A 26,856-nucleotide genomic window follows, 5' to 3' on the forward strand; every position below is an offset into this window, starting at 1 on the left:
TGTGCAAGAATACAGTGTCTCCAAGTAGTATCATATGCCTTACTGATATCAAAGAAAATACCGATACAGTGATGCTGACGGAGAAAAGCCTGCTGAATAGCCGTCTCTAAGAGGGTCAGGTTGTCGACCGTGGACCAAAATTTTTGGAATCCACACTGAAAGAGGCTAAGGAGCTGTCTGGTCTCTAACAGCCAGACCAGACGCCGGTTAACCATCCGTTCCAGGGTCTTTCCGACACAACTTGTCAAGGCGATACTACGATAACTACCGGGACGTGTGGTCCTTTCCTGGTTTGAGGAGAGGGATGAAGATTGCCACCCTCCACGAGGTGGGGAACACTCCTGTCTGCCATATGAGATTAAAACATTCGAGGAGGATTTCCTTTGACGCCACTAGCAGATGTCCAAGCATGGAGTACCGGATGTGGTCGTAACCTGATGCAGTGTCAGAAGTCTCAGTAAGTGCCGATTCAAGTTCCCACATGGAAAAAGGGGAATTGTAGGCCTCAGAACTGTTCGACCGAAAGTCCAAGGTCACTCTTTCGACAGTTGCACGGTAGCGACGAAACGCTGGATCCTGATTTGCTGTGGCAGTACTTTGTGCAAAATGCTCTGCCAGCGTCTGAGCAATGGCTCTGGGTGTCGTTTGGAGGCATCCCTGGAGGCATCCTCCGGATGGCTTCCCATACTTTTGTGGAACAAGTGGAACGGTTGATGGAGTCCAGGAACTCCTGTCATGACCTTTTATTGCTCTCTTTAATGACACAGCATGCCCTGGCTCTCGCGATTTGAAAGGCGGTAAGATTGACTGCTGATGGGCGTCATTTAAATGGGCAAAGAGCCGCACACCTGTCCCGGATGGCTGAACGGAACTCTTCTGTACACCAAGGCACAAGGCACCGCTTAAGAGTGCCAGAAGACTGTGGTATGGACAGGTCATCAGCATGATGGATCACAAGCGTGATGTGATCCACCCGTTCCTGTACGCTATTGTGGCGGTCAAAGACAGCCAACCAAGTGAACAGTGGCCAGTTAGCCCTGCCAATCATCCACGATGGTGGCAGCTGCTCCAACAATACTCCATCCAGGAGATGAATGCGGATAGGGAAGTGATCGCTGGAATGAAGATCGTCAGTGACCTCCCAGTGAACAGAGTCGGTGAGGGTTGGAGAGCAGAAAGACAGGTCAATGGCTGAGAATGGCCCTGTAGCAGTAGAGAAATGAGTTGGAGTACCTGTGCTGAGGATGCACAACACTTGAGATGTTACGAGGCTCTCCAAAATTCAACGTTGAGCGCAAAAAAGTGGAGCCCCACAGGACATGATGGGCATTGAAGTCTCCCAGGAGGAGAAATGGGCGGGGGAGTTGGTCGATAAGATCTGTGAGAGCGTCTAAGGTCATTGCATCCAGAGGAGGTAAATTAAGGGAGCAAACGGTAAGACTCCGAGGTGAATGAATTTCAACTGCAACTGCTTGCAGGTCAGTATCCAGGGGTAGAGCAGACGAGTGGTAGTCATTATTGACAAACACAGCGACTCTGCCTTTGGCCCTTTCTCCAGTCAGGTCATCTTTGAAATATGACGTATAGCCCCTTAGTACATTAGCATCAGATGGTTTTAAATGCATTTCCTGTAAACACAAGCACAGGGGGCGTTGCTGTGCTAGGAGGTTCAGTTCCTCCACATGTGCCCAGAATCCATTCATGTTCCACTGTATAATGGGAGCCATCTATCAGGGTGGGAGTACCTTCATTCTCACTTTCTGTCGGGGAGGAGAGCCCACAACAGGTGGAGGCCCAGTTTTGGGGCGAGATGATTGCCCCAGTCTGACATCAACCTCCATCGCCTCAGAAGAGGAGTCGAGAGAGACGTCAGAGAGAATGACATCCACATCAGCAGACTGTATAACTTTGTCTCCTTTAGTGGGCGAGTCTTCACCTTTGTCTTTGGCTTCGATGTTCTGGCCTGAGGTGGCATTGGGGCCAAAACCTCAGAAGCAGTAGGGGGTGCAGCAGTGCTGGGCAGTGCACAAGACTGGACCCAGGAAGGGGCAGGAAGTTCCATGATGTCAGGTACCACGGCCTGGTCAGAAGGCTGCGGGGGAGCAGCAGGCTTCACAGGAACGGCAGCAGCACACGTACATTGACAAATGCAGGTGCTAGTGCTGACAGCAGCAACCTCCGTTTGTGTAGCGGCATCGGTTTTCAAGACTGGCTGTTTGAGAATGGGAGAAAAGGAAGCAGCGAACGTGGGTGGCTGCATGGACTTGTAAATTTTCTTCACCTCATCATACAGGATGCGTTTTGTAGTTTTAAGTTCCTGGATCTTCCGTTCCTCAAGGAAAACTCTGCATTCCCTACTCCACACAGGGTGATCCCCAGAGCAGTTGACACACTTGGGAGGAGAGGAGCAACCAACTCCCTCATGGGCGGCTTTACCACAATTCCCGCAAGTGGCTTCCCCTCTACAGCCGAAAGTAGTGTGTCCAAAGTGTTGGCATTTAAAACACCACATGGCGTTGGGGTAATAAGGCCGTACACTGAGACGTAGGGACCCTGCCTACATGCACTCTGGCAATTTGGTGCTGTTAAATGTAAGGATAAATGAGTCAGTCTTTATGAGAGCACCATCCACCCATTTCATAATGTGTTGCACGTCGACAACTCCTTCCTGGGACCATTCAGCCTTCAGTTCGTCTTGGGGAATGTCAACGAGATCTCTGCAAGTCACACCATCCTTGCTGTAGTTCAAGGTGTTGTGAAATTCGGTCTCTATCGCAAACTCTCCAAGAAATTGTGCCTTCTGAAGGTTCTGGACTTGCTGGAAGCTAGATGTTTCAACCAACAAGGTGTCATTTTGCAAGCGCTTTACAGACTTTAATGTGCCAGCAATACCTACGAGGCCCTTCTGGATATAAAATGGCGAAACTTTTTTGAAACTCCCATCTTTTCTTTTAACTATGAGAAACACATTCTGCGAAGCAGTTTGCATTTTGTTATGAGTAACTGAATCAGGAGGACTGGCTACAGGAGCCCTCTTGTTGGATTGGGTGTTAGAACCCACCAGCAGTCCACCCTTTCTGCTGGCAGGAGAAGAATAAAAGTTCGAGGGTTCCATCTCGGTCCCACGAGCAGCTAGGGAACTAGAAGTCCACCTAGACAGAGTCCCGTGTGCCTAGGTAAGCCTTATACAACTGGGGTGCGGCAGGTGACCCAGAGGTTGCCCACTTGCGACTGTTCCACCCCAACAGCCATGCATCTTATAGGCACGCAGCACACCGTAAGATTGAGGGGTTTTTATAGAGGTTTACCTTCCTCACAATCCAGGCAGTCAAGCCAAGATTACCATTCGCCGCAGCACACAACATTCCACTGCCGCGCCATGCGGTGGTCGCTGAAGCATGTCCGGGGGTAATGGTGGTGTGGGCTTGAATCTCTCTAGTTTTATCTTCATGGTCTTTTTGCGAGATATACAAAGGGTGACACAACACATTTGTTGGTTTTTCTAGGAACAGATGCTCTAGGAACTTTAACAGTAAATCACACTGTGATGCAGAATGAAACTCTTGCAGCATTTGCTATTGGAGTTGACTCACCATCTGCATGATGTTTTCATGCTTACTAAATGAACTTGTAAGGAAGCATCCTGCTTTTCTTTGGATCGTCTCTATCTTCTCTATCAGTATCTAACATTGGTCTGTGTAAAGTTTGATTAATATAGGAGGAGCAGTGGCTTATTCCAAAGTAGCCAGTTTTCTAGTAACATATGTAGATGAAGTAACCGAGAAGTAATTACCATAATTGAAGGATTGGCGGAAGAAAGTGTTCGTCCTCAGTTTAGATACTTCCACTTTTGTTAAGGGAAGCCACTCTTTTCCTTCCTTTAGCTTTTGGTCTTTAAGAAGTTCCCTCCTCTGTGCCCCAGACAAGCCTTTGATCTTAATCTGGTCCAACTTCTTAGTAACCATTCCCACTTCTTAAATAGGCCTGTCCCCTGTTCAGCTGAGGGGATGTTTTGCATCAGTTCCAGCCCCGTTGTTTGGGTGTCTGAGGAGGTATCAACTTGCCCCTCATATTGCTATTTTCTTTTGTGTCCATTTTGGTCCTATGAGAGTTGGAGATCTAATCGGTCCACACCATGACAACCTCACACGGTTCAAGGCTAATTAGTGACGGAGGTTGCCTGGTATCCCTGAGGCTCCATTCACAACACATCTTCCCTCATCTTCAGCACAGATCATATCACACCTTGGGTTGGGTATTGAGGAGTCGGGAAAGGACAAGGACTGGATGTGGGATGACAGGTCGTTGTGGGACACGCTTAGTCTGATCCATCGGCCAAGACCTTACTGACCATAGGTTCCCACAGCTTGCATAGCTCTTCGCTTCACACAAACACACAAGCCTCTCCACCTGCACGAACAGTGCTACTTCAAGGTGGTGTACCCTGAAGAGGAACCACTCACCACACACAAACACTGAAACACACACTCTCGATGCCGCAGCGAGACTAGTTATTGATACTTGATTATTGAAAGAAGTTTCTTGAGCTGATCTGATTGGGGAGGGGCTTGGAAATGAGGCAAGGTGAGAGTAGCGTGGAGGAGGGAGGTCTTCAGACACATAACAAGACATAAAGAGAGAGAATACCCACATGCTTGGTGGGGGCAGGGACGGACTCTAAAACAAAATTGTTAATATACATAATGAGTTAGTCAGTTCAAGTCAAGCCATTTCAGAAACCACATAATGTTACAACTGGGTAATTGAGATGATTAGCAGAGATGCAGGAAATCCATTCTAGAAGTATGTGAGAATTCTACAATGAATAAAATCTCTATACACCAGAATCTGGGGAGGGGGGAAGGTGCTGTTCCTGCTCTGCCATCTGTCTGTTTACTGGTAAAGAAAAAGCACTTTACTCTATACTCTGTACATTAGTGTCAACCGAAATTTACACTCCCAAGTACAAATATTCTGATAAATTAATTACAGGAGGACTGCTTAAAAAGGTATTTTCATTGTAGGTGTGGAGGGCAAAGACACTGGTATGCCTCCCCAATATTGTGTAAGGCCCCTACAAGCACACAGAAGTGCCACAACACAATGAGGTATGGACTTGACTAATGTTGAAGGAGTGCTGGAGGGAACTGACACCATGAATTCAGCAGGACTGTTCATAAATCTGTAAGAGTACGAGAGGGTGGAGATCTCTTCTGAACAGCATGTTGCAAGGCATCCCAGATATGTCCAATAATGTTCATGTCTGGGGAGTTTGGTGGCCAGCAGAAGCGTTTAAACTCAGAACAGTGTTCCTGGAGCCACTCTGTAGCAATCCTCAATGTGTGGGGTGTTGCATTCTCCTGCTGCAATTGACCAAGTCTGTCGGATTGCACAATGGACATGAATGGAAGCAGGTGATTGGACAGGATGCTTACATATGTGTCACCTGCCAGAATGGTATCTAGACATATCAGGGATACCATATAACACCAAATGCACACACCTCACAGAATTACAGAGCCTTCACCAGCTTGAATAGTCCCCATTCCCGTACACGTCTGTCTGCTCAATACAATTTGAAACAAGACTTGTACAACCAGGCAACTTGTTTCTAGTCATCAACAGTCCATTGTTGGTGTTGTCGGGCCCAGGTGAGACAGAAAGCTTTCTGTCATGTAGTCATCAGGGGTACATGAGTGGGCCTTCGACCTGGAAACCCATTATCGATGATGTTTCGTTGAATGGTTCCCACGCATGCTGATACTTGCTGATGAAATCTACAGCAATTTGTGGAAGGGTTGCAAAGCTGTCACATTGAGCAATTCTCTTTAGTCGTCATTGGTTCCGTTCTTACAGGATCTTTTTCCGGCCACAGCAATGTTGGATATCTGTTTTACTGGATTCCTGATATACATGGTACACTCGTGAAATAGTTGTGCTGGAAAATCCCCACTTCATCGCTACTCATAGATGCTGTGTCACATCGCTCATGAGCTGACTGTAATGCATGTTCAAACTCACTTAAATCTTAAAAACCTGCCAGTGTAGCAGCAGTAACCGATCTAACAACTGCGCCAAACATCTGTTGTCTTATATAGGTGTTGCTGATCAGTTTCTTTGGCATTTCAATGTAATACGCATTTTTAAAAGTAAGGAAAGCTGTTCCTAGCTTCCAGACCTCCAAGAAAATAATGTCCCAGGGTGAAAGGGGTGTACACACCCCTTCTACATTGAGGGAAGGCAATAAGAGAACAAGGGGGAATCTTGGACTCCCGCTTCTCAGGATAAGCGTATCCAGAAAACACCAAGGCAAGAAATAGGGAAACAGACCTATAGTATGGCAGTGTCAGTTTTTAGGATGGCGGTTATCCAGCAAGGCTATCCTCTGGTCAAGATCACCTCGCAGCAGGAGGAACTCGTGCAGATGGCTCTCTTTGGTATGTGTGTGTGTGTGTGTGTGTGTGTGTGTGTGTGTGAGGGGGGAAGGGTGCTGGTCCAGGACATAAATTCAGGGGAGTTTATCTGGATCACAGTGCTCTTATATTTGTCTGAATGGCTCGGATTGAGGCGGAGGGGGGGGGGGGGGGGGTTACAGTGGACTGGCTTAAGGAAAAGGTGCTCCTGTGCCCCTAATATTGCTGTGGGAGGATGCGAAGCTGCTGGTAAAGACAGTGACTCAGCTCTTCAAGACCACAAAGATTTTAATCTGGGTGCCAAAACTCCTTAAGGATACCTCTCCAGGAACTCTGAGAAAATACGCTCTCAAAACCTGAAAGTCTCAACAGAGGATTGAAAGGCAATCGACTGGAAAGTTGCACCAAATGGCCAAACCCTTGTGGTGGAAGTCAGAGAAAAGTCCTTGAAGACAATACGGTAACAGGACCTGAGACTATTCCTGTGGTTCTAGCAGGTTGCCACCAGGGTAATCAAAGACATCAGAAGCGACAATGGTGGCAAGATGGAGACTGAATGTGCTGCTGAAGAAAGTAAGGGGCCACTGCTGGCCTGAGTCATATTCTGGGAAGATGAGGAGGTGGCCCTGATTCAGGAGCCCTATTTATATAAAGGAAGTGTTTCGGGCCTTGGTGGCACTGAAGGTAAGCTGGTTTACACTAGAAATGTAAGAAACTCTAGAACATGCATTTATGTAAAAAATGGAATCCCCTTCATGCTGATAGTGGACTTTTGTTCTAGGGACTTTGTGACCATCAGGATGCGACAACGTGAGGAAGGTATCACAAGGGAGTTTGTAATGGCCTCAGCATACCTTTCTTACAAGGACAGTACTCCTCTTTCTCAGGAGGCGATGAGACTGGCGGAAGACTGTGCACAACAAGATGCAATGCTAATGCTCTCAACCTAGTGTTGGGCAGAGCCGACACCAACAGTAGAAGATAGTACCTTCTAGAATTACTTTTAACTAATAACTTAGAGATGCTCAATAGAGGAAAGGAACCTACATTTAGGAATATAAGAAGGGAAGAGATAATTGGCATAACCTTCAGTTCCACTTTGATGGGTAGTTACGTAAAACAATAGCATGTCGCTTCAATGTCATTCTCATCAGATCACATGTATATTAAGTTTAAGGTTGAAATGGGCATTAGACAGACCATTTCCTACAGGAATCGCACGAAAATGGACTGGGAGGCATACAGAAGGGACCTTAACTCGAGTCTCTCGGAAGTCAGTAGTTCTCTGCCATCACAACCTCATATGATGACAACTGCTCAATCACCAAGAAGTGCATGAATAGGAATGTATCTTGGTGGAACAACAACCTGGAATCACAGAGGAAACAGGCGCAGAAACTATTCAACCTTGAGAGAAGGGAAGGACAATGGACAGAATAACAAGAGGCCCTTGTCAAATACAATCTTGCAATTAAGCAAGCAAAGCAGGTGTCCTGGAAGGTATTCTGTGATGAGGTAAAGAGCACAGCTGTTCAGGCCAGACTTCACAAAATCTTCACTCGGATACCAACTAATCCAGGAGGAACTTTAGGGAAAGAGGATGGGGAGTATACAAGGACAGCACATGAAATGCTGGGACTACTGCTCAAAACTCATTTTCCTCAATGTACTCTGACAGACAATATCCCTGTGAGATTTTGGTTTTTGGGTATTTGAAAGGAGAACTGGGAATCTGCCAGAGAATGTGCTGACTATAGTAAAATCCAATGGGCAGTGGGAACATTCCAACCGTTCAAGTCACCTGGCCCAGATGGAATTTTTCCAGTGCTCTTGCAACAAGCAGGAGTGAACATAATAAGATTCCTATGCAGGTTATTTAGGGTTAGCATAGAGGTAGGGATCATTCCTAATGTCTGGAGGAAAGTGAAGGTTATCTTCATTCCAAAGACAGGAAGAACTGATCATACCATGGCCCAATCAGTCTGTCCTCCTTTCTTCTTAAACATTAGAAAAACTGGTCAATGTTCAAGTTAAGGAGAGGAGATTAACTAGGGTCCCTCTGCACATAAATAACTAGGGTCCCTCTGCACATAAACCAACATGCATGACAACCAGGAAAACCATGTGAAACTGCACTCCACCAACTTGTTGGGAAGGTGGAGAAAGCACTACACTGTCAGGAAATAGCCCTCTGCGTCTTCTTGGACATCGAAGGGGCTTTTAGCAACATGCCCTTTGAATCCATGGTTAAGGCGGCAGAGGTGCATGGCTTGGAATCACCAGTGGCAGAAAGGTAGAAGCCACAATGATGCAAGAAAAAATCGTAATCAACAACACCAGAGGATGTCCACAAAGAGGGATCCTGTCCCCTCTACTGTGTAACCCTGTGGTGAATGAACTCATTGCAGAATTAAAGTCTAGACAGTACTTTGGTGGGGATACAGAGAAGATCTTGTCATAGTAATACTAGGCAAATTTTCAAATGCAGTCAGAGCTATGGCACAAGGAGCATTGAACATTGTGCAAAACTGGTGCAGGAAACAGGATCTAAGTGTCAGTCCTAAGAAGACTGTTGTGGTACCATTTATGAGAAAGCAGATCCAACACACATATTGGAATCTCCAGCTTCTCGATGAAACTCTACCAGTGAAGGGGATTGTGAAATATCTAGGGGTAATCCTGAATGAGAAACTATCATGGACCCCCACGCAAGAAGCACCTGTTCCAAGGTGAAAGGTACTCTAATGAGTACCAGGAGAACCTGGGGTAAAAACTGGGGCTAAAGCCCCAAGAGTATGTACTGGATATACACCACGGCAGTAAGACCTATGATCACTTATGGAGCTACAGTGTGGTGGAAAAGGTAGAAAAGCAGGTAGCTACCGAGTGAGGTGGCGCAGTGGTTAGCACACTGGACTCGCATCCGGCCATCCTGATTTCGGTTTTCTGTGATTTCCCTAAATAGCTACAGGCAAATGCCAGGATGGTTCCTTTGAAAGGGCACAGACGGCTTCCTTCCCCGTCCTTCCCTAATCCGATGAGACCGATGACCTAGCAGTTTGGTCCCCAAATGTAGGATGTGTGGTGTGGGTGAGGAAACCGGATCGCATTTGATCTTCAAACGCAAGGCACTGGAGATTTAAAGACACAGAAGCAATTTGTGTCTAGCAAAGCACTGGTAAAGGATCTCCTTGCACTGTTGATGGGTGTTGGTTGACTTTACTAGACACACAAGGAAAGATACCGCACAATAAACCCTGTTTTGGTGAAGGCACCAGAAGCTTGACCAATGTTCTTTTTGCTTCCCTGATAAAATCTATAGGTGAGTGGTTACCTTTCCCTCAATTTACGTATTGCTCCATACAAGAACACCAAGCAAGGTGGCGCAGTGGATAGCACACTGGACTCTCATTCGGGAGGACGACGGTTCAATCCCGTCTCCGTCCATCCTGATTTAGGTATTCCGTGATTTCCCTAAATCGCTTCAGGCAAATGCCGGGATGGTTCCTTTGAAAGGGCACGGCCGATTTCCTTCCCCATCCTTCCATCACCCGAGCTTGCGCTCCGTCTCTAATGACCTTGTTGTCGACGGGACGTTAAACACTAAGATCCTCCTCCTCCATACAAGAACTTCAGCAAGAGTCCGAGAGCTGTTTCACAGATGAATCGTAAACCACACGGTCATCAAAATGGTATTTCCTTGAAAATATATTTGAGTATGTAGCATAGTAATGTTTTGTCATTCATGCTGTACAAATGACCATTTGTTCCTACACATGGAGAATGCACTCAAGCCAGCCTGTGTATTTCAGGTTCAATGGATTGGTATTACAATTATATAAGACATCAAACACATTACACTAGACTGATCTGTAGATTAGCTCCAGATCTAGGTTAGGTTAGATTACCGATATGGCGAATAAAAGCTTTACTTGTAGTTTGTACATTGCAACATGTGTAGTTTACTGCTTACTACCAAAAATTGCATACTTAGTCTTGAATGAGTACATAACTTGAATACATTGCGCTTCAAGCACAAATAAGAACGCATAGAAGTAAGTTAAATTAGGCGTACACAAACGTTTCTGTTTTATGCATGGTTCATACGAACAAGATATTACAGCTAAGAAAATATGCGCCTGTACTCCTCAGTCCATTGAACTGTCAAATTTCGTTGTAATATGACAGGACCAGATTTACACTTTTATTGCCATATACACAAATCTAAATGACTATAATAATGGTCATTGTTATTCCTGAATCATATATAAAACTTACTTATAGTCAAGATCCGGACGAATCTGATATGTTTCCGAAGTGTCAGTTATTGTTGTGGCACTTGTTTCTTGTGCACACAGCTCTTCCCTTGAAAACTCCATTCCCTAAAGATTGTCCAGTATGGACTCGCACCGCAAAAATAACAGAATCAAGCAGTACTTAATGCATTACAGTCCAACGATATCAGCTTCGCTCCACCAAAAACAACTGCAATCATTGTTTACTTCTCGGTTACCATGGAGAGCATACTACGCTAGTGACAATTCTTGGGTCGATACAAGGAAACGATGTTATTAGTATCGATATAACCTAACCACTTACTAATATTAATGATTTTTCTGTTCTGTATGTATGCAATTAAATTGATGAGATTTATACTTTTTCAGCCACATTTCTTCAGTTGCACACTTTTAATAAGGCTAATTCGCATCGTCACATCACGGCACCGTCGCGTCATGGTGTATTCACACTGTCCGTCACTTCAAATCACATGATCTCAACTCTCGTGACCGTCCTCAACTAAAACTTTGGCGGGAATTGCGATCGTCAGTGGAAGACTTTCAACTGTTTTTACGCGCGAAGTGCATGTACACTTCTCTATACGTGAGTTCATTTATTGGACTCAAAATGGTTTGTGTTTGCAGGGATAACTTGTATATTAGTGAAAAAAGACGGAAGTGCAAAACAACAGAAAAAAGAGTGTGTGTTCGAAAAAATCATTACGTGGTATATAAAGGGCATTTTGCAAACACTATATGCAAGACGAAGCATCAGTCTATTAATAAATGCTTAAGTTTTTTCTTTAAAGTGTTCAAATTTGCTGTCTTTAGGGCAGACAGAAGTCTGTTATAAAAGATCGTCTCCCCCCTTCTTTTTTTAAAAACAATTATGTGAAAATTTTCCCTGCCATGAGTATTGTACCGATGTAAATTACTTTTTTTGACATTATACCCTGGATTTTGTTTCACAAACGTTGTTGCCTGCAGGTTGTACTTACAGTACATGGTTAGTATTTTTTATTTTCTGACGATTTATCTACAAGGCTCTCCCCTGTTTACCTTAGATACCACTCTTACTGCCTTTTTTTGGTAGTCTAAAGAGCCTGTCTGTGTAGACAGCTGGTGCTCCACCCCATGTCTCAATACATTATTGAAGATATGGATGTGTCTGCATTTACATCCATATTCAGCAAATCACTGCGAGGGTCATGGCAGAGGTACATCCCATTGTACGAGTTATTAGTGTTTCTTCCCGTTTGGTTGCACTTTCCCAGTATTCTACCAATAAACCATAGCCTACCACCTGCTTTACCCACAACTGACCCTTTGTGATCATTCCATTTCATATCCCTACAGAGGGTTACACCCAGGTATTTGCGGCATGAGTTGGCCGATTTCAACAGTGACTCATTGATATTGAAGTCATAGGATACGACTTTTTTTTTCATTATGTGAAGTGCAAAACTTTACATTTCTGAACATTTAAAGCAAGTTGGCAATCTCTTTCCCATGTTGAAATCATATCAAGATCTGAATGAATATTTATGCAGCTTCTCTCAGGTAGTTCTTCATTATAGATAATAGCACCATCTGCAAAAAACCTGATTTTACTACTAATATTGTCTGCAAGGCCATCAATATACAACATGAACGGCAAGGGTCCCAACACACTTCTCTTGGGCACCCTCAAAGTTACTTCTACCTCGGACGACAACTCTCCATCCAAGATAACATGCTATGTCCTCCCTACTGAAAAGTCCTCAATCCAGTCGCAAATATAATGTGAGAAAAGTGAGAATTGTGTTTCACATGCTCGATGTTTTTGAAATCAATGCTGGTTGGCATTAAAGAGTTCATTCTGTTCAAGATATCTCATTATGTCTGAGTTAGAGGAGGGGTAACTCAGCCGCACAAATTCAGTGTAGAACCTGATACGGATTCCATCGTGACCGGGAGCTTTGTTCAATTTTAATGATATCAGCTGTTTCTCAATACCACTGATTCTAATACGTCTTGTATTCGTCTTTCCAGTGGCACATGGATTAGATTGGGGCAATGCTCCGAGGTTTTCCTTCAGAAGGGGGGGGGGGGGGGGGGGGAAAGTGCTAAGCATTTCAGCTTTTGCTTTGCTACCCTGAATTACAGTTCCTGTCTCATTCATTAGGGACTGGACACTAACTTTGGTGCCGCTAACAGCCGTTACATATGACAAAAATTTCTTTGAGTTGTGTGAAAGATTACTTGACAACATTCTGCTACGGTCGTCATTGATGGCATCACACATTGCTCTCTTGACAGCATCTCTCTCTCTGTAGCACTAATCCTTGTTTTACACCTATTATGCAGTAATTACTGTTTCTTTAGAAGTTTCTTTACAGTGATTGTATACCATGAAGGTTCCCCTCCCATTGTGAACTGTTCTATTGGGTACATATCTACCCTGTGCATGGTCAACTATTCTTTAGACTGGAGTTAGAGTTCCTCTGCATGCTTCTGACCTGTGCAGAAAGTTTCAAGTTCCTTGCTGATATATAGATTACTGCTTGTTTTAGTTGTTCTTTGTACTTTGGTAATCATTGTTGCTAGACCGCGTTGTGGGTACCAATTTCGATGTGGACGTTCTCAAGGAGGTCAGGTCTATTTGCTGCCATTATATCTAATACATTTCCATCATGAGTAGGGTTCCTAACTATCTGTTCTAGGTGGTTTTCAAAGCAGATATTCAGTAGAGTTTTACAGGATGTCTTGTCACGTCCACCGCTAACAAAACTGTAATTTTCCCAATTAATTGTTGGATGAGAAAAGTCTCGACCAAGGATTACAGTATGACTGGGGAACTTACATGCACGTGAACTGAGTTTTTCTCAGAAGTTTTTGGTTACATCAGGAGATAAATCTGGTGGGTGATAGAAGGATCCGATTATCATTTTATACTTGTCCCTGATAATGAGACTTGCCCAAACAATCTCATATGTAGTGTCAACTTCTATCATGGTGTATTTGAGTTTTTTGTTTGCTGCGATAAATACACCACCTCCATTTCCTATTTGCCAATCCTTTTGATATACACTTAAATATCCCCAAAAATTTCACTGCTATCAATTTCAGATTTAAACCAGGTTCCTAGTAATATGTGAGCTTCACTGCTTTTCATGAGTGCTTCAAACTCTGGCACTTTGTGGTGAATGCTTTGGCAGTTTACCATTCGGGTTTTAATACTCTCGCCTATGGGAGACATTTCTTTCGATCTTACACTGGTACTTCTGGGTTTCCAATAGCTATCATTTTCAGGATCCGATGAAGAATCACTAATCTAAAAAACCGTAATGTGCATCCCACACACAGTCAGCTACCTCAATAGCAGCCTCTGAGGTGCAGTGCACACCTGAACTATTTATGGGGATCCTACAGTTCTCAACTCTATGGCGCAAGTCCAGGAAATCGCAGCCTAGCTTGTCACACAATTTTCAAAGTCTCTGGTTCAATCCTTCCACTCAACTCAGAACCAAAGGGCCACGATCAGTTCTGTGGACAATGCTTCAAATTGTGAGCTTCATTGAAACTTCATGTGCAAGGATGGTCTTCTCGATCTTCTCTGCCAGTTGCTGGAATGACCTAAGAAAGACTGGAGCCCAGACTACACACATTGTTCGTTCAGATGCGCACCACAATCTGCAGTTGGTTGCACCCTGATCCCTCACTGGCTGCTGGAATAGCCTCTTCAACATTTGAACTGCTTGATGATTAATAAAACCCTCCGCATGTTGCCTTTGCTTCCTCCTGACACCGGATGAAAACAGGTTGCCCCACAACAGGTGAAGTGACTCCCACTGGGTCAGTTTCAGTGGAAGACAGGACCTGGGACTTGCCTACCCTGTTCAGGACGCCTAGATCTACCATTGACATGCCTGTACTTTCTGCAGGGGAGACAGGATCCACAGGAGAGGATACTACATGAGGTATCTCTCACTGTGAAGTATATTTGTCTCGAGCTATCACGGTCCAGGAAGGCTGAGACGCTTTTCAGTAGATATACATTTTTACTGATTTTTTTACAGATATGGTCTATATGTTCTTTCCATGACAGGTATATGTCAACAATTATGCCCAGAAAATTGTGTTTGTGTAGCCAAGGGCCAATGGAGGTGTAAATAGAGATGTATTTATGTTCTCATTATAGCTAAGCATAAACTGCATTGTCACTGTCTTCTTTTTATTTACGAGTAGCTTATTTGCAGTAAGAAAACTTGACAGAAAATTGTAAGTGATGTTACTACTGTTTGTAGTAGTTTGCATGTCATGGCCCAGCTGACCAAAGATGTGTTATCAGCATAGCTTATAACCTTGCAGTTTTTGTGTTTAGTTAAATCGTACATGAATGCAAGAAACAGTAAAGGCTCCAATATACTTCATTGGGCACACCACATTGCAGTGTGGCGCCGATGAGGTCGACACCAGTATCGATCTGAGTATCGTCTTTGAACTAAGCTAAGATTATCTTTGTGCAGTCCCACCATGTCAGTTATTTGTAAGCCTTTGATGTGTTCAGGTGAATAAACAAACTACTGCAAAATGGGAGTGTTGTGTGGTGTAACCGACCCGAACATCCCCCTCAGAAGTATCTTGTGGGCTGATTTTGTTGTTACCAATTGTCCATTCCTTTTATAAGTTATCTGAACTAAAATCAGCCAATTTGGTTGCAATGACAGATTTAACCCTTGGCACAAAAGATGTGGCAGCTAACGATAACATGCATGCAGACGGGACATCCGTCATAACGAGCCACAATGCTGTTGATTAACATGATATTGTGCTCTCAGTGCCCTTCAGTGGTAGTTGTCAACTTTATTTGGCTCGCAAGCCATGGAGTTTGTTCATGAAAATGTACGCACATAGAATTTTGACGTTAGCTCCATGAAAGCCCACATTTCTTTCTTGACCGCATGCTAGTCATGTTGTTCTGTGGTATATATAAGTAAAAATTTCAACATCCATGAATGAGTAATAGGACAAAAATGAAACATACAAGTCCACTCAGTAAGGGTATCAGCTTAATATAAAAGTTTGCGAAATTCAACAAGCTTACTCCTAACAAAGAGTGCATTTATATCTAAATACCATCAAATATTACAGAAATGATTTCTTTTGGTTTCATAGGAAAGACCCATAACCTTTTAGAAAATGAGGGAAAAAAATTGCAATCATAGGGAAGCAAACCCTCTACTGAAACTTCCTTGCAGATTAAAACTGTGTGCCAGACTGAGACTTGAACTCAGGACCTTTGCCTTTTGCGGGCAAGTGCTCTACCAACTGAGCTACCACCAGCATGACCCATGGCCCGTCCTCACAGCTTTACTCCTGCCAGTACCTCATCTCCTACCTTCTGAGTTTGAGTCTCGGTCCGGTACACAGTTTTAATCTGCCATGAAGTTTCATATCAGCGCACACTCCGCTGTAGAGTGAAAATTTCATTCTATGAACCCTCTACTATTCGACACTATGTGGTGCCTCGGCCATATAAGCTGTAGTGAAACTTTGCTTCTAATGACCTTATTCCACATACAGATGCAATAATTAGCTCCATGAGGCTATAATTATTTAGTTTTCTGATTGCAGTTGGAAGATTAAAGATAAAACTCAATAAACCAAAGACTAATCCAACTGTCACTTCAGAAGTTCCAAAGAATAAACTGCCAGCATTCACTGTGTGTACTTAACTCGTATGTCAGTGACTCGCCTTCCCCCCCCCCCCCCCCTCCCCCTCCCTCCCCACCTTCTGCCCATGGTAGAGCAGAGCTCCACAGACTTTTGGGAATTTGTAGGTTATTCGTCGGCCCACCCTGGAATATCTTGTCAGATTAGATTATTGAGTTTCATTTCAGAGACCCAAAAATAGATGATTCTCGTGGATGTGGAACAAGTCAGAAAGTATAACATAAAACATTTGAATATAATACTACCTGATCATTTGTCAGGATATTGTGAAAGTATGTGAATACATTACAGTAAACTGGAACTGCTAATATTTACATAATTAATAAATTGTCAGAATGAAACATAGTTATGCATTTTTAATGAACGTTGTTGTTGTTGTGGTCTTCAGTTCTGAGACTGGTTTGATGCAGCTCTCCATGCTACTCTATCCTGTGCAAGCTTCTTCATCTCCCAGTACCTACTGCAACCTACATCCTTCTGAATCTGTTAAGTGTATTCATAGCTTGGTCTCCCTCTATGATTTTTTACCCTCCACACTGCCCTCCAATGTTAAATTGGTGATCCCTTGATGCCTCAGAACATGTCCTACCAACCAATCCCTTCTTCTAGTTAAGTTGTGCCACAAACATCTCTTCTCCCCAATCCTATTCACTACCTCCTCATTAGTTATGTGATTTACCCATCATATCTTCAGCATTATTCTGTAGCAATGCATTTCGAAAGCTTCTATTCTCTTCTTGTTTAAACTATTTATTGTCCATATGGCTACACTCCATACAAATACTTTCAGAAACAACTTCCTGACACTTAAATCAATACTTGATGTTAACAAATTTCTCTTCTTCAGAAATGCTTTCCTTGCCATTGCCAGTCTACACTTTATATCCTCTCTACCTCGACCATCATCAGTTATTTTGCTTCTCAAATAGCAAAACTCGTTGACTACTTTAAGTGTCTCATTTCCTAATCTAATTCCCTCAGCATCACCTGATTTAATTCGACAACGTTCCATTATCCTTGTTTTGCTTTTGTTGATGTTCATCTTATATCCTCCTTTCAAGACACTGTCCATTCCGTTCAACTGCTCTTCCAAGTCCTTTGCTGTCTCTGACAGAATTACAATGTCATCGGTGAACCTCAAAGTTTTTATTGCTTCTCTGTGGATTTTAATACCTACTCCGAATTTTTCTGTTGTTTCCTTTATTGGTTGCTCAATATACAGATTGAATAACATCCGGGAGAGGCTACAACCGTGTCTCACTCCCTTCCCAACCACTGCTTCCCTTTCATGCCCCTCAACTCTTATAACTGCCATCTGATTTCTGTACAAATTGTAAATAGCCTTTTGCTCCCTGTATTTTACCCCTGCCACCTTCAGAATTTGAAAGAGAGTATTCCAGTCAACATTGTCAAAAGCTTTCTCTAAGTCTATAAATGCTAGAAACGTAAGTTTGCCTTTCCTTAATCTAGGTTCTAAGATAAGTCGTGGGGTCAGTATTGCCTCACATGTTCCAACATTTCTACGGAATCCAAACTGATCTTCCCCGAGGTCAGCTTCTACTAGTTTTTCCATTCGTCTGTAAAGAATTCACGTTAGTATTTTGCAGCTGTGACTCATTAAACTGATTGTTTGGTAATTTTCACATCTGTCAGCACCTGCTTTCTTTGGGATTGGAATTATTATATTCTTCTTGAAGTCTGAGGGTATTTCGCCTGTCTCATGCATCTTGCTCACCAGATGGTAGAGTTTTGTCAGGACTGGCTCTCCCAAGACCGTCAGTAGTTGTAATGGAATGTTGTCTACTCCCGGAGCCTTGTTTCACCTCAGATCTTTCAGTGCTCTGTCAAACTCTTCACACAGTATTGTATCTCCCATTTCATCTTTATCTACATCCTCTTCCATTTCCATAATACTGTTCTCAAGTACATCGCCCTCGTATAGACCCTCTATATACTCCTTCCACCTTTCTGGTTTCCCTTCTTTGCTTAGAACTGGGTTTCCATCTGAGCTCTTGATATTCATACAAGTTGGTCTCTTTTCTCCAAAGGTCTCTTTAATTTTTGTGTAGGCAGTATCTATCTTACCCCTAGTGAGATAAGCCCCTACATCCTTACATTTGTCCTCTAGCCATCCCTGCTTAGCCATTTTGCACTTCCTGTCGATCTCATTTTTAAGACTTTGTATTCCTTTTTGCCTGCTTCATTTACTGCATTTTTATATTTTCTCCTTTCGTCAATTAAATTCAATATTTCTTCTGTTACCCAAGGACTTCTACTAGCCCTCGTCTTTTTTCCTACTAGATCCTCTGCTGCCTTCACTTCTTCATCTCTCAAAGCTACCCATTCTTCTTCTACTGTATTTCTGTCCCTCATTCCTGTCAATTGTTTTCTTATGCTCTCCCTGAAACTCTGTACAACCTCTGATTTAGTCAGTTTATCCAGGTCCCATCTCCTTAAATTCCCACCTTTATGCCATTTCTTCAGTTTTAATCTACAGTTCATAACCAATAGATTGTAGTTAGAATCCACATCTGCCCCCTGGAAATGTCTTACAATTTAAAACCTGGTTCCTAAATCTGTGTCTTACCATTATATAATCTAGCTGAAACCTGTCAGTATCTCCAGGCTTCTTCCATGAATACAAACTTCTTTTATGATTCTTGAATCAAGTGTTAGCTATGATTAAGTTGTGCTCTGTGCAAAATTCTACCAGACGGCTTCCTCTTTCATTCCTAAGCCCCAATCCATATTCACCTTCTACGTTTTCTTCTCTCCATTTTCCTACTACCAAATTCCAATCACCCATGACTATTAAATTTTCGTCTCCCTTCACTATCTGAATAATTTCTTTTATTCCATCATACATTTCTTCAATTTCTTCATCGTCTGCAGGGCTAGTTGGCATATAAACTTGTACTACTGTAGTAGGCATGGGCTTCATGTCTATCTTGGCCACAATAATGCGTTCACTAAGCTGTTTGTAGTAGCTTATCCACACTCCTATTTTTTTTATTCATTATTAAACCGATTCCTGCATTACCCCTATTTGATCTTGTATTTATAACCCTGTATTCGCCTGACCAAAAGTATTTTGCCTCCTGCCATCAAACTTCACTAATTCCTACTATATCTAACATTAACTTATCCATTTCCCTTTTTAAATTTTCTAACCTACCTGCTTGATTGAGGGATCTGACATTACACGCTCCGATCCGTAGAACGGCAGTTTTCATTCTCCTGATAACGACGTCCTCCTGGGTAGTCCCTGCCCGGAGATCCAAATGGGGGACTATTTTACCTCCGGAATATTTTACCCAAGAGGACGCCATCATCATTTAACCACACAGTAAAGCTGCATGCCCTCGGGAAAAATTACGGCTGTAGTTTCCCCTTGCTTTCAGCCATTCGCAGTACCAGCACAGCAAGGCCGATTTGGTTAGTGTTACAAGGCCAGATCAGTCAATCATCGAGACTGCTGCCCCTGTAACTACTGAAAAGGCTGCTGTCCCTCTTGAGAAACCACAAGTTTGTCCGGCCTCTCAACAGATACTCCTCTGTTGTGGTTGCACCTACGGTACGGCTATCTGCATCGCTGAGGCGCGCAAGCCTCCCCACCAACGGCCAGGTCCATGGTTCTTGGGGGAAATGAACGTATCATACGCAAAATAGGTAATCTTGACTGCTGTGGCCAAGTGCTGTCAGAACTGAAGTCCTAACTGACATTTTCACTTAATCTGGTCTAACAGTCCGTGTTAAGATATTCAGCTGTAGAGTAGATGGAGTTTCCTATCAAAAGGTCTTTCAAACTCTGCTTTATCTGAACCCAAGTTTTTAAGTTTCTCCCTCTGACATGCTATGCTCTCTGTGGGTGGTGGGCTGTCATCTTGTGTCATCACCTCTTCTTGTCTTTGCAGCTGCGCAGGCACCATCTCTTTTTGTTGTTAACGTTCATATTATCTAGCAACAGCAACTGTGCTGGTTTTGCTCTGTGTGGTGAGACAGTTTGCTGTTTTTCATTGATTTCTATCTGTATTGTGTGTTTTGCTCTTGTTAGTATTTTATATTGACTGGAATATGGTGCTTGCAGCAGTGGTAGTACTGGATCTGCCAGTAATCATACAAGAGAGCAAGAATGTAGTTCTTTGTATATGAACAGTTTGTCTATGCCATGCAAAGAACCCTGTGTTGGTCAGAGCTTGGCCATATGTTCACACACCTGGTGCAGGATATACGGGGTGTTGCACATTGTTTCTTCTGATAGTGCAGCAAAAACTCTGTCGGCAGTTGTAGTAACTAACTCTGCCTTGGAAGCTTTTGACTTCATTCTACAAGCAACCCTACAACACCAACAGCCATGCCAAAGCTCAGTTATCATCGAGACACATCAGGACAGCCTTTAAAGTCCCATCCACCACTCAACCATAACGTTACTCATTGGGTGGTAGGCAGTTGTGCAGAAATGTCTGAATGTGCACAGTTTGGCAATGATTCTGCCCATTGAGTATACCAATCCATAGCTTTCAACAAATAACAATACCCCTCAGAAGGCATCATCGGTCTCATGATGTACAGGTGTACATGCGTGATTCATTGCCTAGTCTGTGTGAACTCTCTTACTGGTTTGTATACATGTCGACCAACCTTACATCTCTGGCATGCCAAGCACATCTTTGTCCACCTGCTGCAATCTCTCTTAGCACTTGGCCACACAAAGCATTCTATTATAAGCCTCACATTGCCTTTTTCACTTGGGTGGGCTAGTGGACACTGTCAACGATAGTCAACTGTAATTCCTCAGGAATGAAAGGTCTAGGTTTGCCTCGTTATACATCACACCAAATGCTGGCCTTTGTTTCTGCTGGCCATTCTTATCAAATCTGCAGTCTGGTAGTGTCATCCTGTCTGAAATGTTGTAATTGTTGGTCTGTGGCCTGTGTTTCTGCCAATTCTTTGTGATTGGTAGTCTGGAAATCATATCTATTCTGAATCAAAATTTGGCCCTGACATTTCAGCCCCTTTTATATGACACATGTCTCTCTTGAATTGGCTAACAAGTTCCTATTGCGAGAATTGTCATGGGGAACAGTTGTCCTTCAGTTTACTAAATGCAAATGTTATCCATGGCTGAAAATATTTCATAGCTTCCCAAATTAGATTGGGGAGGGGGAGTTGCCAACACTTATTTATGTATTGATGGAGTGTTGACTCTAATGCTTGTCAGCTAGCTTCAACCGCCGTAGGTAATGGTGTGCGCGGTATTGGATGTGCCAACAGAACTGCCTTTTGTAAATCTGTCTTCATGTTGTTGAGTGGTTTCTGTATTTCTGTGGTCCACTGTATGGGCCATTGGCCTCTCACATTCTTTCCTGCTAGTGCTGCTGTCAGTGGTGCTTAGACCTCAATCTCTCTATGTATGTAGGCTAGTAGAAATGTACCACCATTTAAAAATTTTCCAAGCTGTCAATAATCAGTTGGTCACAGCATTTCTTTAGCTATGGCTCTATTGCCTGTAATGGCATATATTCTGTCCACCAACAATGCAAGCCCCAGAAATTCCACTTACTATTGTTTGCTTCATTGATCGCTATGCTGAATTTGCTAATTCGCTTGAAAACGCATGAGGCGCTCTTCCTGCAGTTCCATTTGTTTGTTCTTGTCAAAAGACAGTATTTTTTCACAACTCGCAATTTTTCTTTGAGTCCTACAGTAAATGCTATATTATTGCTACATCATAAAGCAGCATAAATCCTTCTAAATGTTACACATAGTGTGGTCAGCTTCACTGCACTTTTATCAAATTAATTATACAAATTGCTACACTCTTCAACACAGATTGTAAAGACAAAGATTTACCTTTGCAGCTTATACATTCTTTTCCATACAAAAAACAAACATTTCCTAATAAATATAGTTGCCAAACAGTAATAGAACTTGTAGATAGTACATGTGAAAACTTTGCTGCTATTAAATGTGAAAGTTTTGATGCTATTGCTATGTAAGTTGTTGGATGTCTGCAGAGATCATCACAAATTCCAAACACTATTGTTTCATTAATTAGTGCTTTCAAATAGCGTGAATAACAAAAATCCAGGATATATGTCAACAGTTGGTATTCATATGTATCACAAAAATGTAGCAAATATGGAATGACCTAAAGTTCAGCCTCCTGTATTGACGTTCTTCCTATGTTATTCACTGCATAAACTGGTTCCTGTTATTAACTCCTGGCCGCACAGCTAAATTGTTATGAACTTAGCTTTCAAAAGATCTTGTTGGATGTTGAAATAAAGATAGTAGATCCTAACAATGAAACTTTACTAGAAAATTATTACATTGCCTGAATTCAAATTTTGTACTTTGCTGCATAAACTGATTGACCGGCAGCAGATAGCAGAAACATAGTTTGTTCTGTAAGCATCTTCAAATGCACAACTAACTTGTGGTTCTTATTGGAGCTAATATGGCAGTGTAACAAATATCTTTTCATACCTGTGTTTCCATCTCTCCCTTTGTACTTATTACTGACTGTCCACAGTTGCCTTTTACTAGTGAAACCTCAATGTGTACAGAAAATTCAAACAGTACAATGTAAAATTTCTTAATGAACACAAGATATTCACTTTTGTGTTACTCAGCTTTAACTTTTAAACCCTTCTATAATTAACACACTGAATTTTTATGTGAAAGCAGCACCCATATTTTCTGTGGAAGCAATGAACAAATGATTTAATTTTAATGTCCAGTTATTATCCTGAGGGGAGCCCTCCACTTAAGAAAAGCCAGCAATCCTGTAAGCTGTGAGGGTAACACCGCAGGTTGGACAGGAGGCCAGCACCCTTTCTTTGTAAAAAATTGAACATGCTTTCGTAGTAGCAGTAGTAGTAGTTATTGTGTAAATATTCAGTTGACTCTCACACTTTAGACAGTAAAACCAGGGATCGAGTCAGTGCTATTGCCAGTTTGCTAACCCTTATAGTACACTTCAGCTTACAGTACAGCTCAACATATTGTATTTAAAGGACTCTCTCTCTCTCTCTCTCTCTCTCTCTCTCTCTCTCTCTCTCTGTGTGTGTGTGTGTGTGTGTGTGTGTGTGTGTGTGTGTGTGTGTGTGTGTGTGTGCGTGCGTGCGTGCGTGCGTGCGCGCGCTGCGCGCGCCTGCTGAAGTGATAAAAAATGAAATATTATTTAATATACAAAGGAAAACACATTTTTGTGGGATATAATGCAATTGCATTATTAAAAAGGTTCTGTTTTTTTGTGCTGTTGGACTTTGCGTACATTTCAATTGTAGTTGCAGGCAGCGGACTCCAAGAACACCAGCACTTGTCATAATCAAGAAAATCCTCCTTATATCATCTTCACTTCGCTCAAAAAATAAAAAATACTTGATACTGTTCAGTAAACTATTATTCATCCACACACAATACATAAAACTCGTAATACTTCATATTTAAAATCGCACATCATTGTCCTACATACAAGAGAGAGAGAGAGAGAGAGAGAGAGAGAGAGAGAGAGAGAGAGAGAGATAAAAAAATAAAATAAAATAAACTGTACAAATAATTGGATGAGTGTTTTTTCATTTCTCTGCACCTTTCCGTGCATTCATGCTTAATGTCTTTGCCAACTCTTCTGGTCGATCGGTGTTCAAGTTTTTGTTTTTTAATGAATATTAACTTTACAATATCCTGGGGGTCTTTCATCATGTACCTACACAGTATGTTCACACACGCGCACGTGTGTGTGTGAGTGGACGTGCGTGCACATGTGCATGCATGGGGGGAGGGTGGATGCGTGTGTGTGCATGCAAAAGCACGTACATTTGTTTTAATTCTGCGTTGTTATCATTACAGGAAATGATTTTGGAGGTTGGGGGGGGGGGGGGGGGGGGGGGGAGAGGGGTGCCTGAGGTTAGTCGGATTGTGGCTGGTCCGGGAGGGGGTTGCAAAGATTTGAATGTGGATCTAGCAACTGTCAGGGAGTGAATAAAATGTTCTAGATGTTCAGATTTATAGAGATTATTTGGAGGGGCTCACAGGTGAGTAAGGGAAAGGGGTTCTGTGGCATTATTCTGATGACCACCTGCAGGTGTGTTACTCTACAGTACCATCGACACTATTTTTGTGGGTGTTACTTTGTAAAATGGTCATAACAGTTGAACAAGCCGTATGTAACCAGATGCAACAGCAGAACTGCTTATACACTGCGAGACAGGCCAGACTGAGCACCACAATCCGTCAACATGAGGGAAGTATGGGTCTCTTGCAGGATGGACCAAGTGGCTTCTACTTTGTGTAGCCAAGGATTTATTCTCTGTACACGACTGCAAGCAGTAAAAGAAACAAGCTTCTAACCAATATAAATAACAGTCAATTCCAGCAGAAGTACTTGCAGTCCGGCAGTACCTGCTACAACAGAGTACCACATTATACACCAGAGCACTATTGGGCAGCAAGCAGCCAACATCACTTTTAGCATCTGCCACCAACCGACCATCCTCTAGCACAAAGTCCTCATCCCTGGACTTGGTGTCTTTCTAAAAGTGGGCTGCCAACAAGCACACTTCAGCAGCAGCTTGAATCCTGCCCTGGAGGGTAGCAGATCATGATAGTGCAATACAATTGCTGCCCTCCTACCCTGGTGGAGGTGAGCTGCTGCATCACGTTTTCACTTGCAGGAGCAAGTTCCACTCTTCAAGGCTGTCATCCATTACAGGAGCTCTGGCAAGCGTCACACTGCTCACACCTGCAAGCTTGACCTATGTGGGCACGCATTGCTGAGTGAGCTTCTAGTCATCAGCATTCCTGGACGCAACGTCACAGTTGGCTTCTTGTCTAACAAATTACCATCACAGTCACCATGAGTCAACTATGCCATGTGCGAAAGGGACTGACCACACTGCAGATAATGAAGCAGCCTGAATCTCAATAAAATGTTTAACTGCTTCATACTATTCTCCTGAGCTACCAATGGCGTAAATCATTGCCACAATTCACTGCTGCAACCTACCTCAACACAGAAGTGGCTGTTCATCCCAGGCCACTTCATCTGGTGTCACAAGGTTGGACCTCCGTATAGCACACCAAAGCCACAGCTCGCAGTGTCATCATGCTGTGAGGTGACTGATCAAACTGTTTGTTTCTACTTTCTTATGCAGAGGAGGATCTAGGCGGGGTATTCATCAAAATTTAAAAGTCGCAACAATGAAGCTGCTGGAATCGGCAGTTGTGTCAATTTCATGGTAATACCAGAGGACAGTATTTGCAACCCATAATGTGTTCCCAGTGTAATTTGCTAAGGCACATTGTGATTACTTATGGCCAGGAAATGGACTAACTCAAGATGTCTGCAGAAGAGATGTAAGATTATAAGTTATTGTATTGTAATTGTGAGTGTGTGAGCTATTGTTGATGGACAATGTGTTCCACTAAGTAATATGATATAGATGTGTACGATCGGGGGCCATGTCCAGAAGCAGTCTTGGCAGCCTTGATGGGTTAAGAATGGTTTGGGTGGTCACCATCAGTGAGACTGTAGAAGTTAATGGTAGAAATAGACAAAAGCGAATCCTAAGACTACCGAGTAGCATCCTGATTAAATTTTAATACTACAGATCTATATGCAAAGATGGGTGTGGTATAGTGAGAACCGTGGGAGGCAGAAAACATAAGTCTCGTTGGAAACAGGGGTACATGTGTCAGTGGCAAGTGTGGACCTCATAGATCAAAAGCAATTGGACCCACCATGCTGTTGGTTGTCTTGGCTGGGAGACAGTGGTGTGGAGTCATTTGGTTCAGCTGTATTAAATTTTAAGGTTAGGCAGTTTAGTTTAAGCAATGTGTGGAAGTAGGTCTTCGTGTAAGTGAAGGTTATTGTATGATCCTGGATCTGACTTTCTGCTAGAACATCATTCCAAAATTGACCTTCAGCGACATATGCTGGAACTTAGAGGGACTACATTTCAGCTAGGGCAAACTTTCAGTTGTCTGTCTTAAGGGGCAAACCAGTTGAACCATGAACAAAAACACTAAGGCTTGATTTTCTTGATATTGTACTGGAAGACAGCATGAGGTTGCTTTGGGTAAATATAGGACCAGAGGTGCTTGTTGATTTGTTGTGTATAATACAGTCACTTCAGGAGAATGATGTATTAGACACGTTTTGTGAGAAGAGGAATTGTACTTGTACAAGAGAGAGATGGTGGAAAGTGGTAACCTGAATTTGAACAATTTTGGTGCCAATAAGGTAAAGCTAATAATGTGACTGTTTTATTTAGACATACTAGAGGAGGTTGATTGGAACACATCAAATGTGACTCACGGTCAGATACAGGCCACTGCTAAAACTATATTACATAAGAACATAGGATCAGAAAGTGGAAATGGAAAAATTGCAAGGATTTCCTTTAACCTCAGGATGCCAGCAACACCTGTAATAAAACATCAAATTC

The 26,856-nt window shown here is 42.8% G+C and overlaps 1 protein-coding gene across 1 annotated transcript in view; it reads right to left on the reverse strand.

The window, feature by feature from the left end:
• Positions 1-11,170, reverse strand: part of LOC126336461 (dynein light chain Tctex-type protein 2B-like) — an 85,920-nt gene extending 74,750 nt beyond the window's left edge. The window contains exon 1 of the mRNA XM_050000175.1: positions 10,692-11,170. Coding sequence (XP_049856132.1) covers positions 10,692-10,792 — 101 coding nt within the window. The 5' untranslated portion in view covers positions 10,793-11,170. The remainder of the gene's footprint in view (positions 1-10,691) is intronic.
• Positions 11,171-26,856: the final 15,686 nt, after the last annotated feature.

This window comes from Schistocerca gregaria, chromosome 1, assembly GCF_023897955.1.
Source record: "Schistocerca gregaria isolate iqSchGreg1 chromosome 1, iqSchGreg1.2, whole genome shotgun sequence".
Taxonomy (NCBI): Eukaryota; Metazoa; Arthropoda; class Insecta; order Orthoptera; family Acrididae; genus Schistocerca; species Schistocerca gregaria.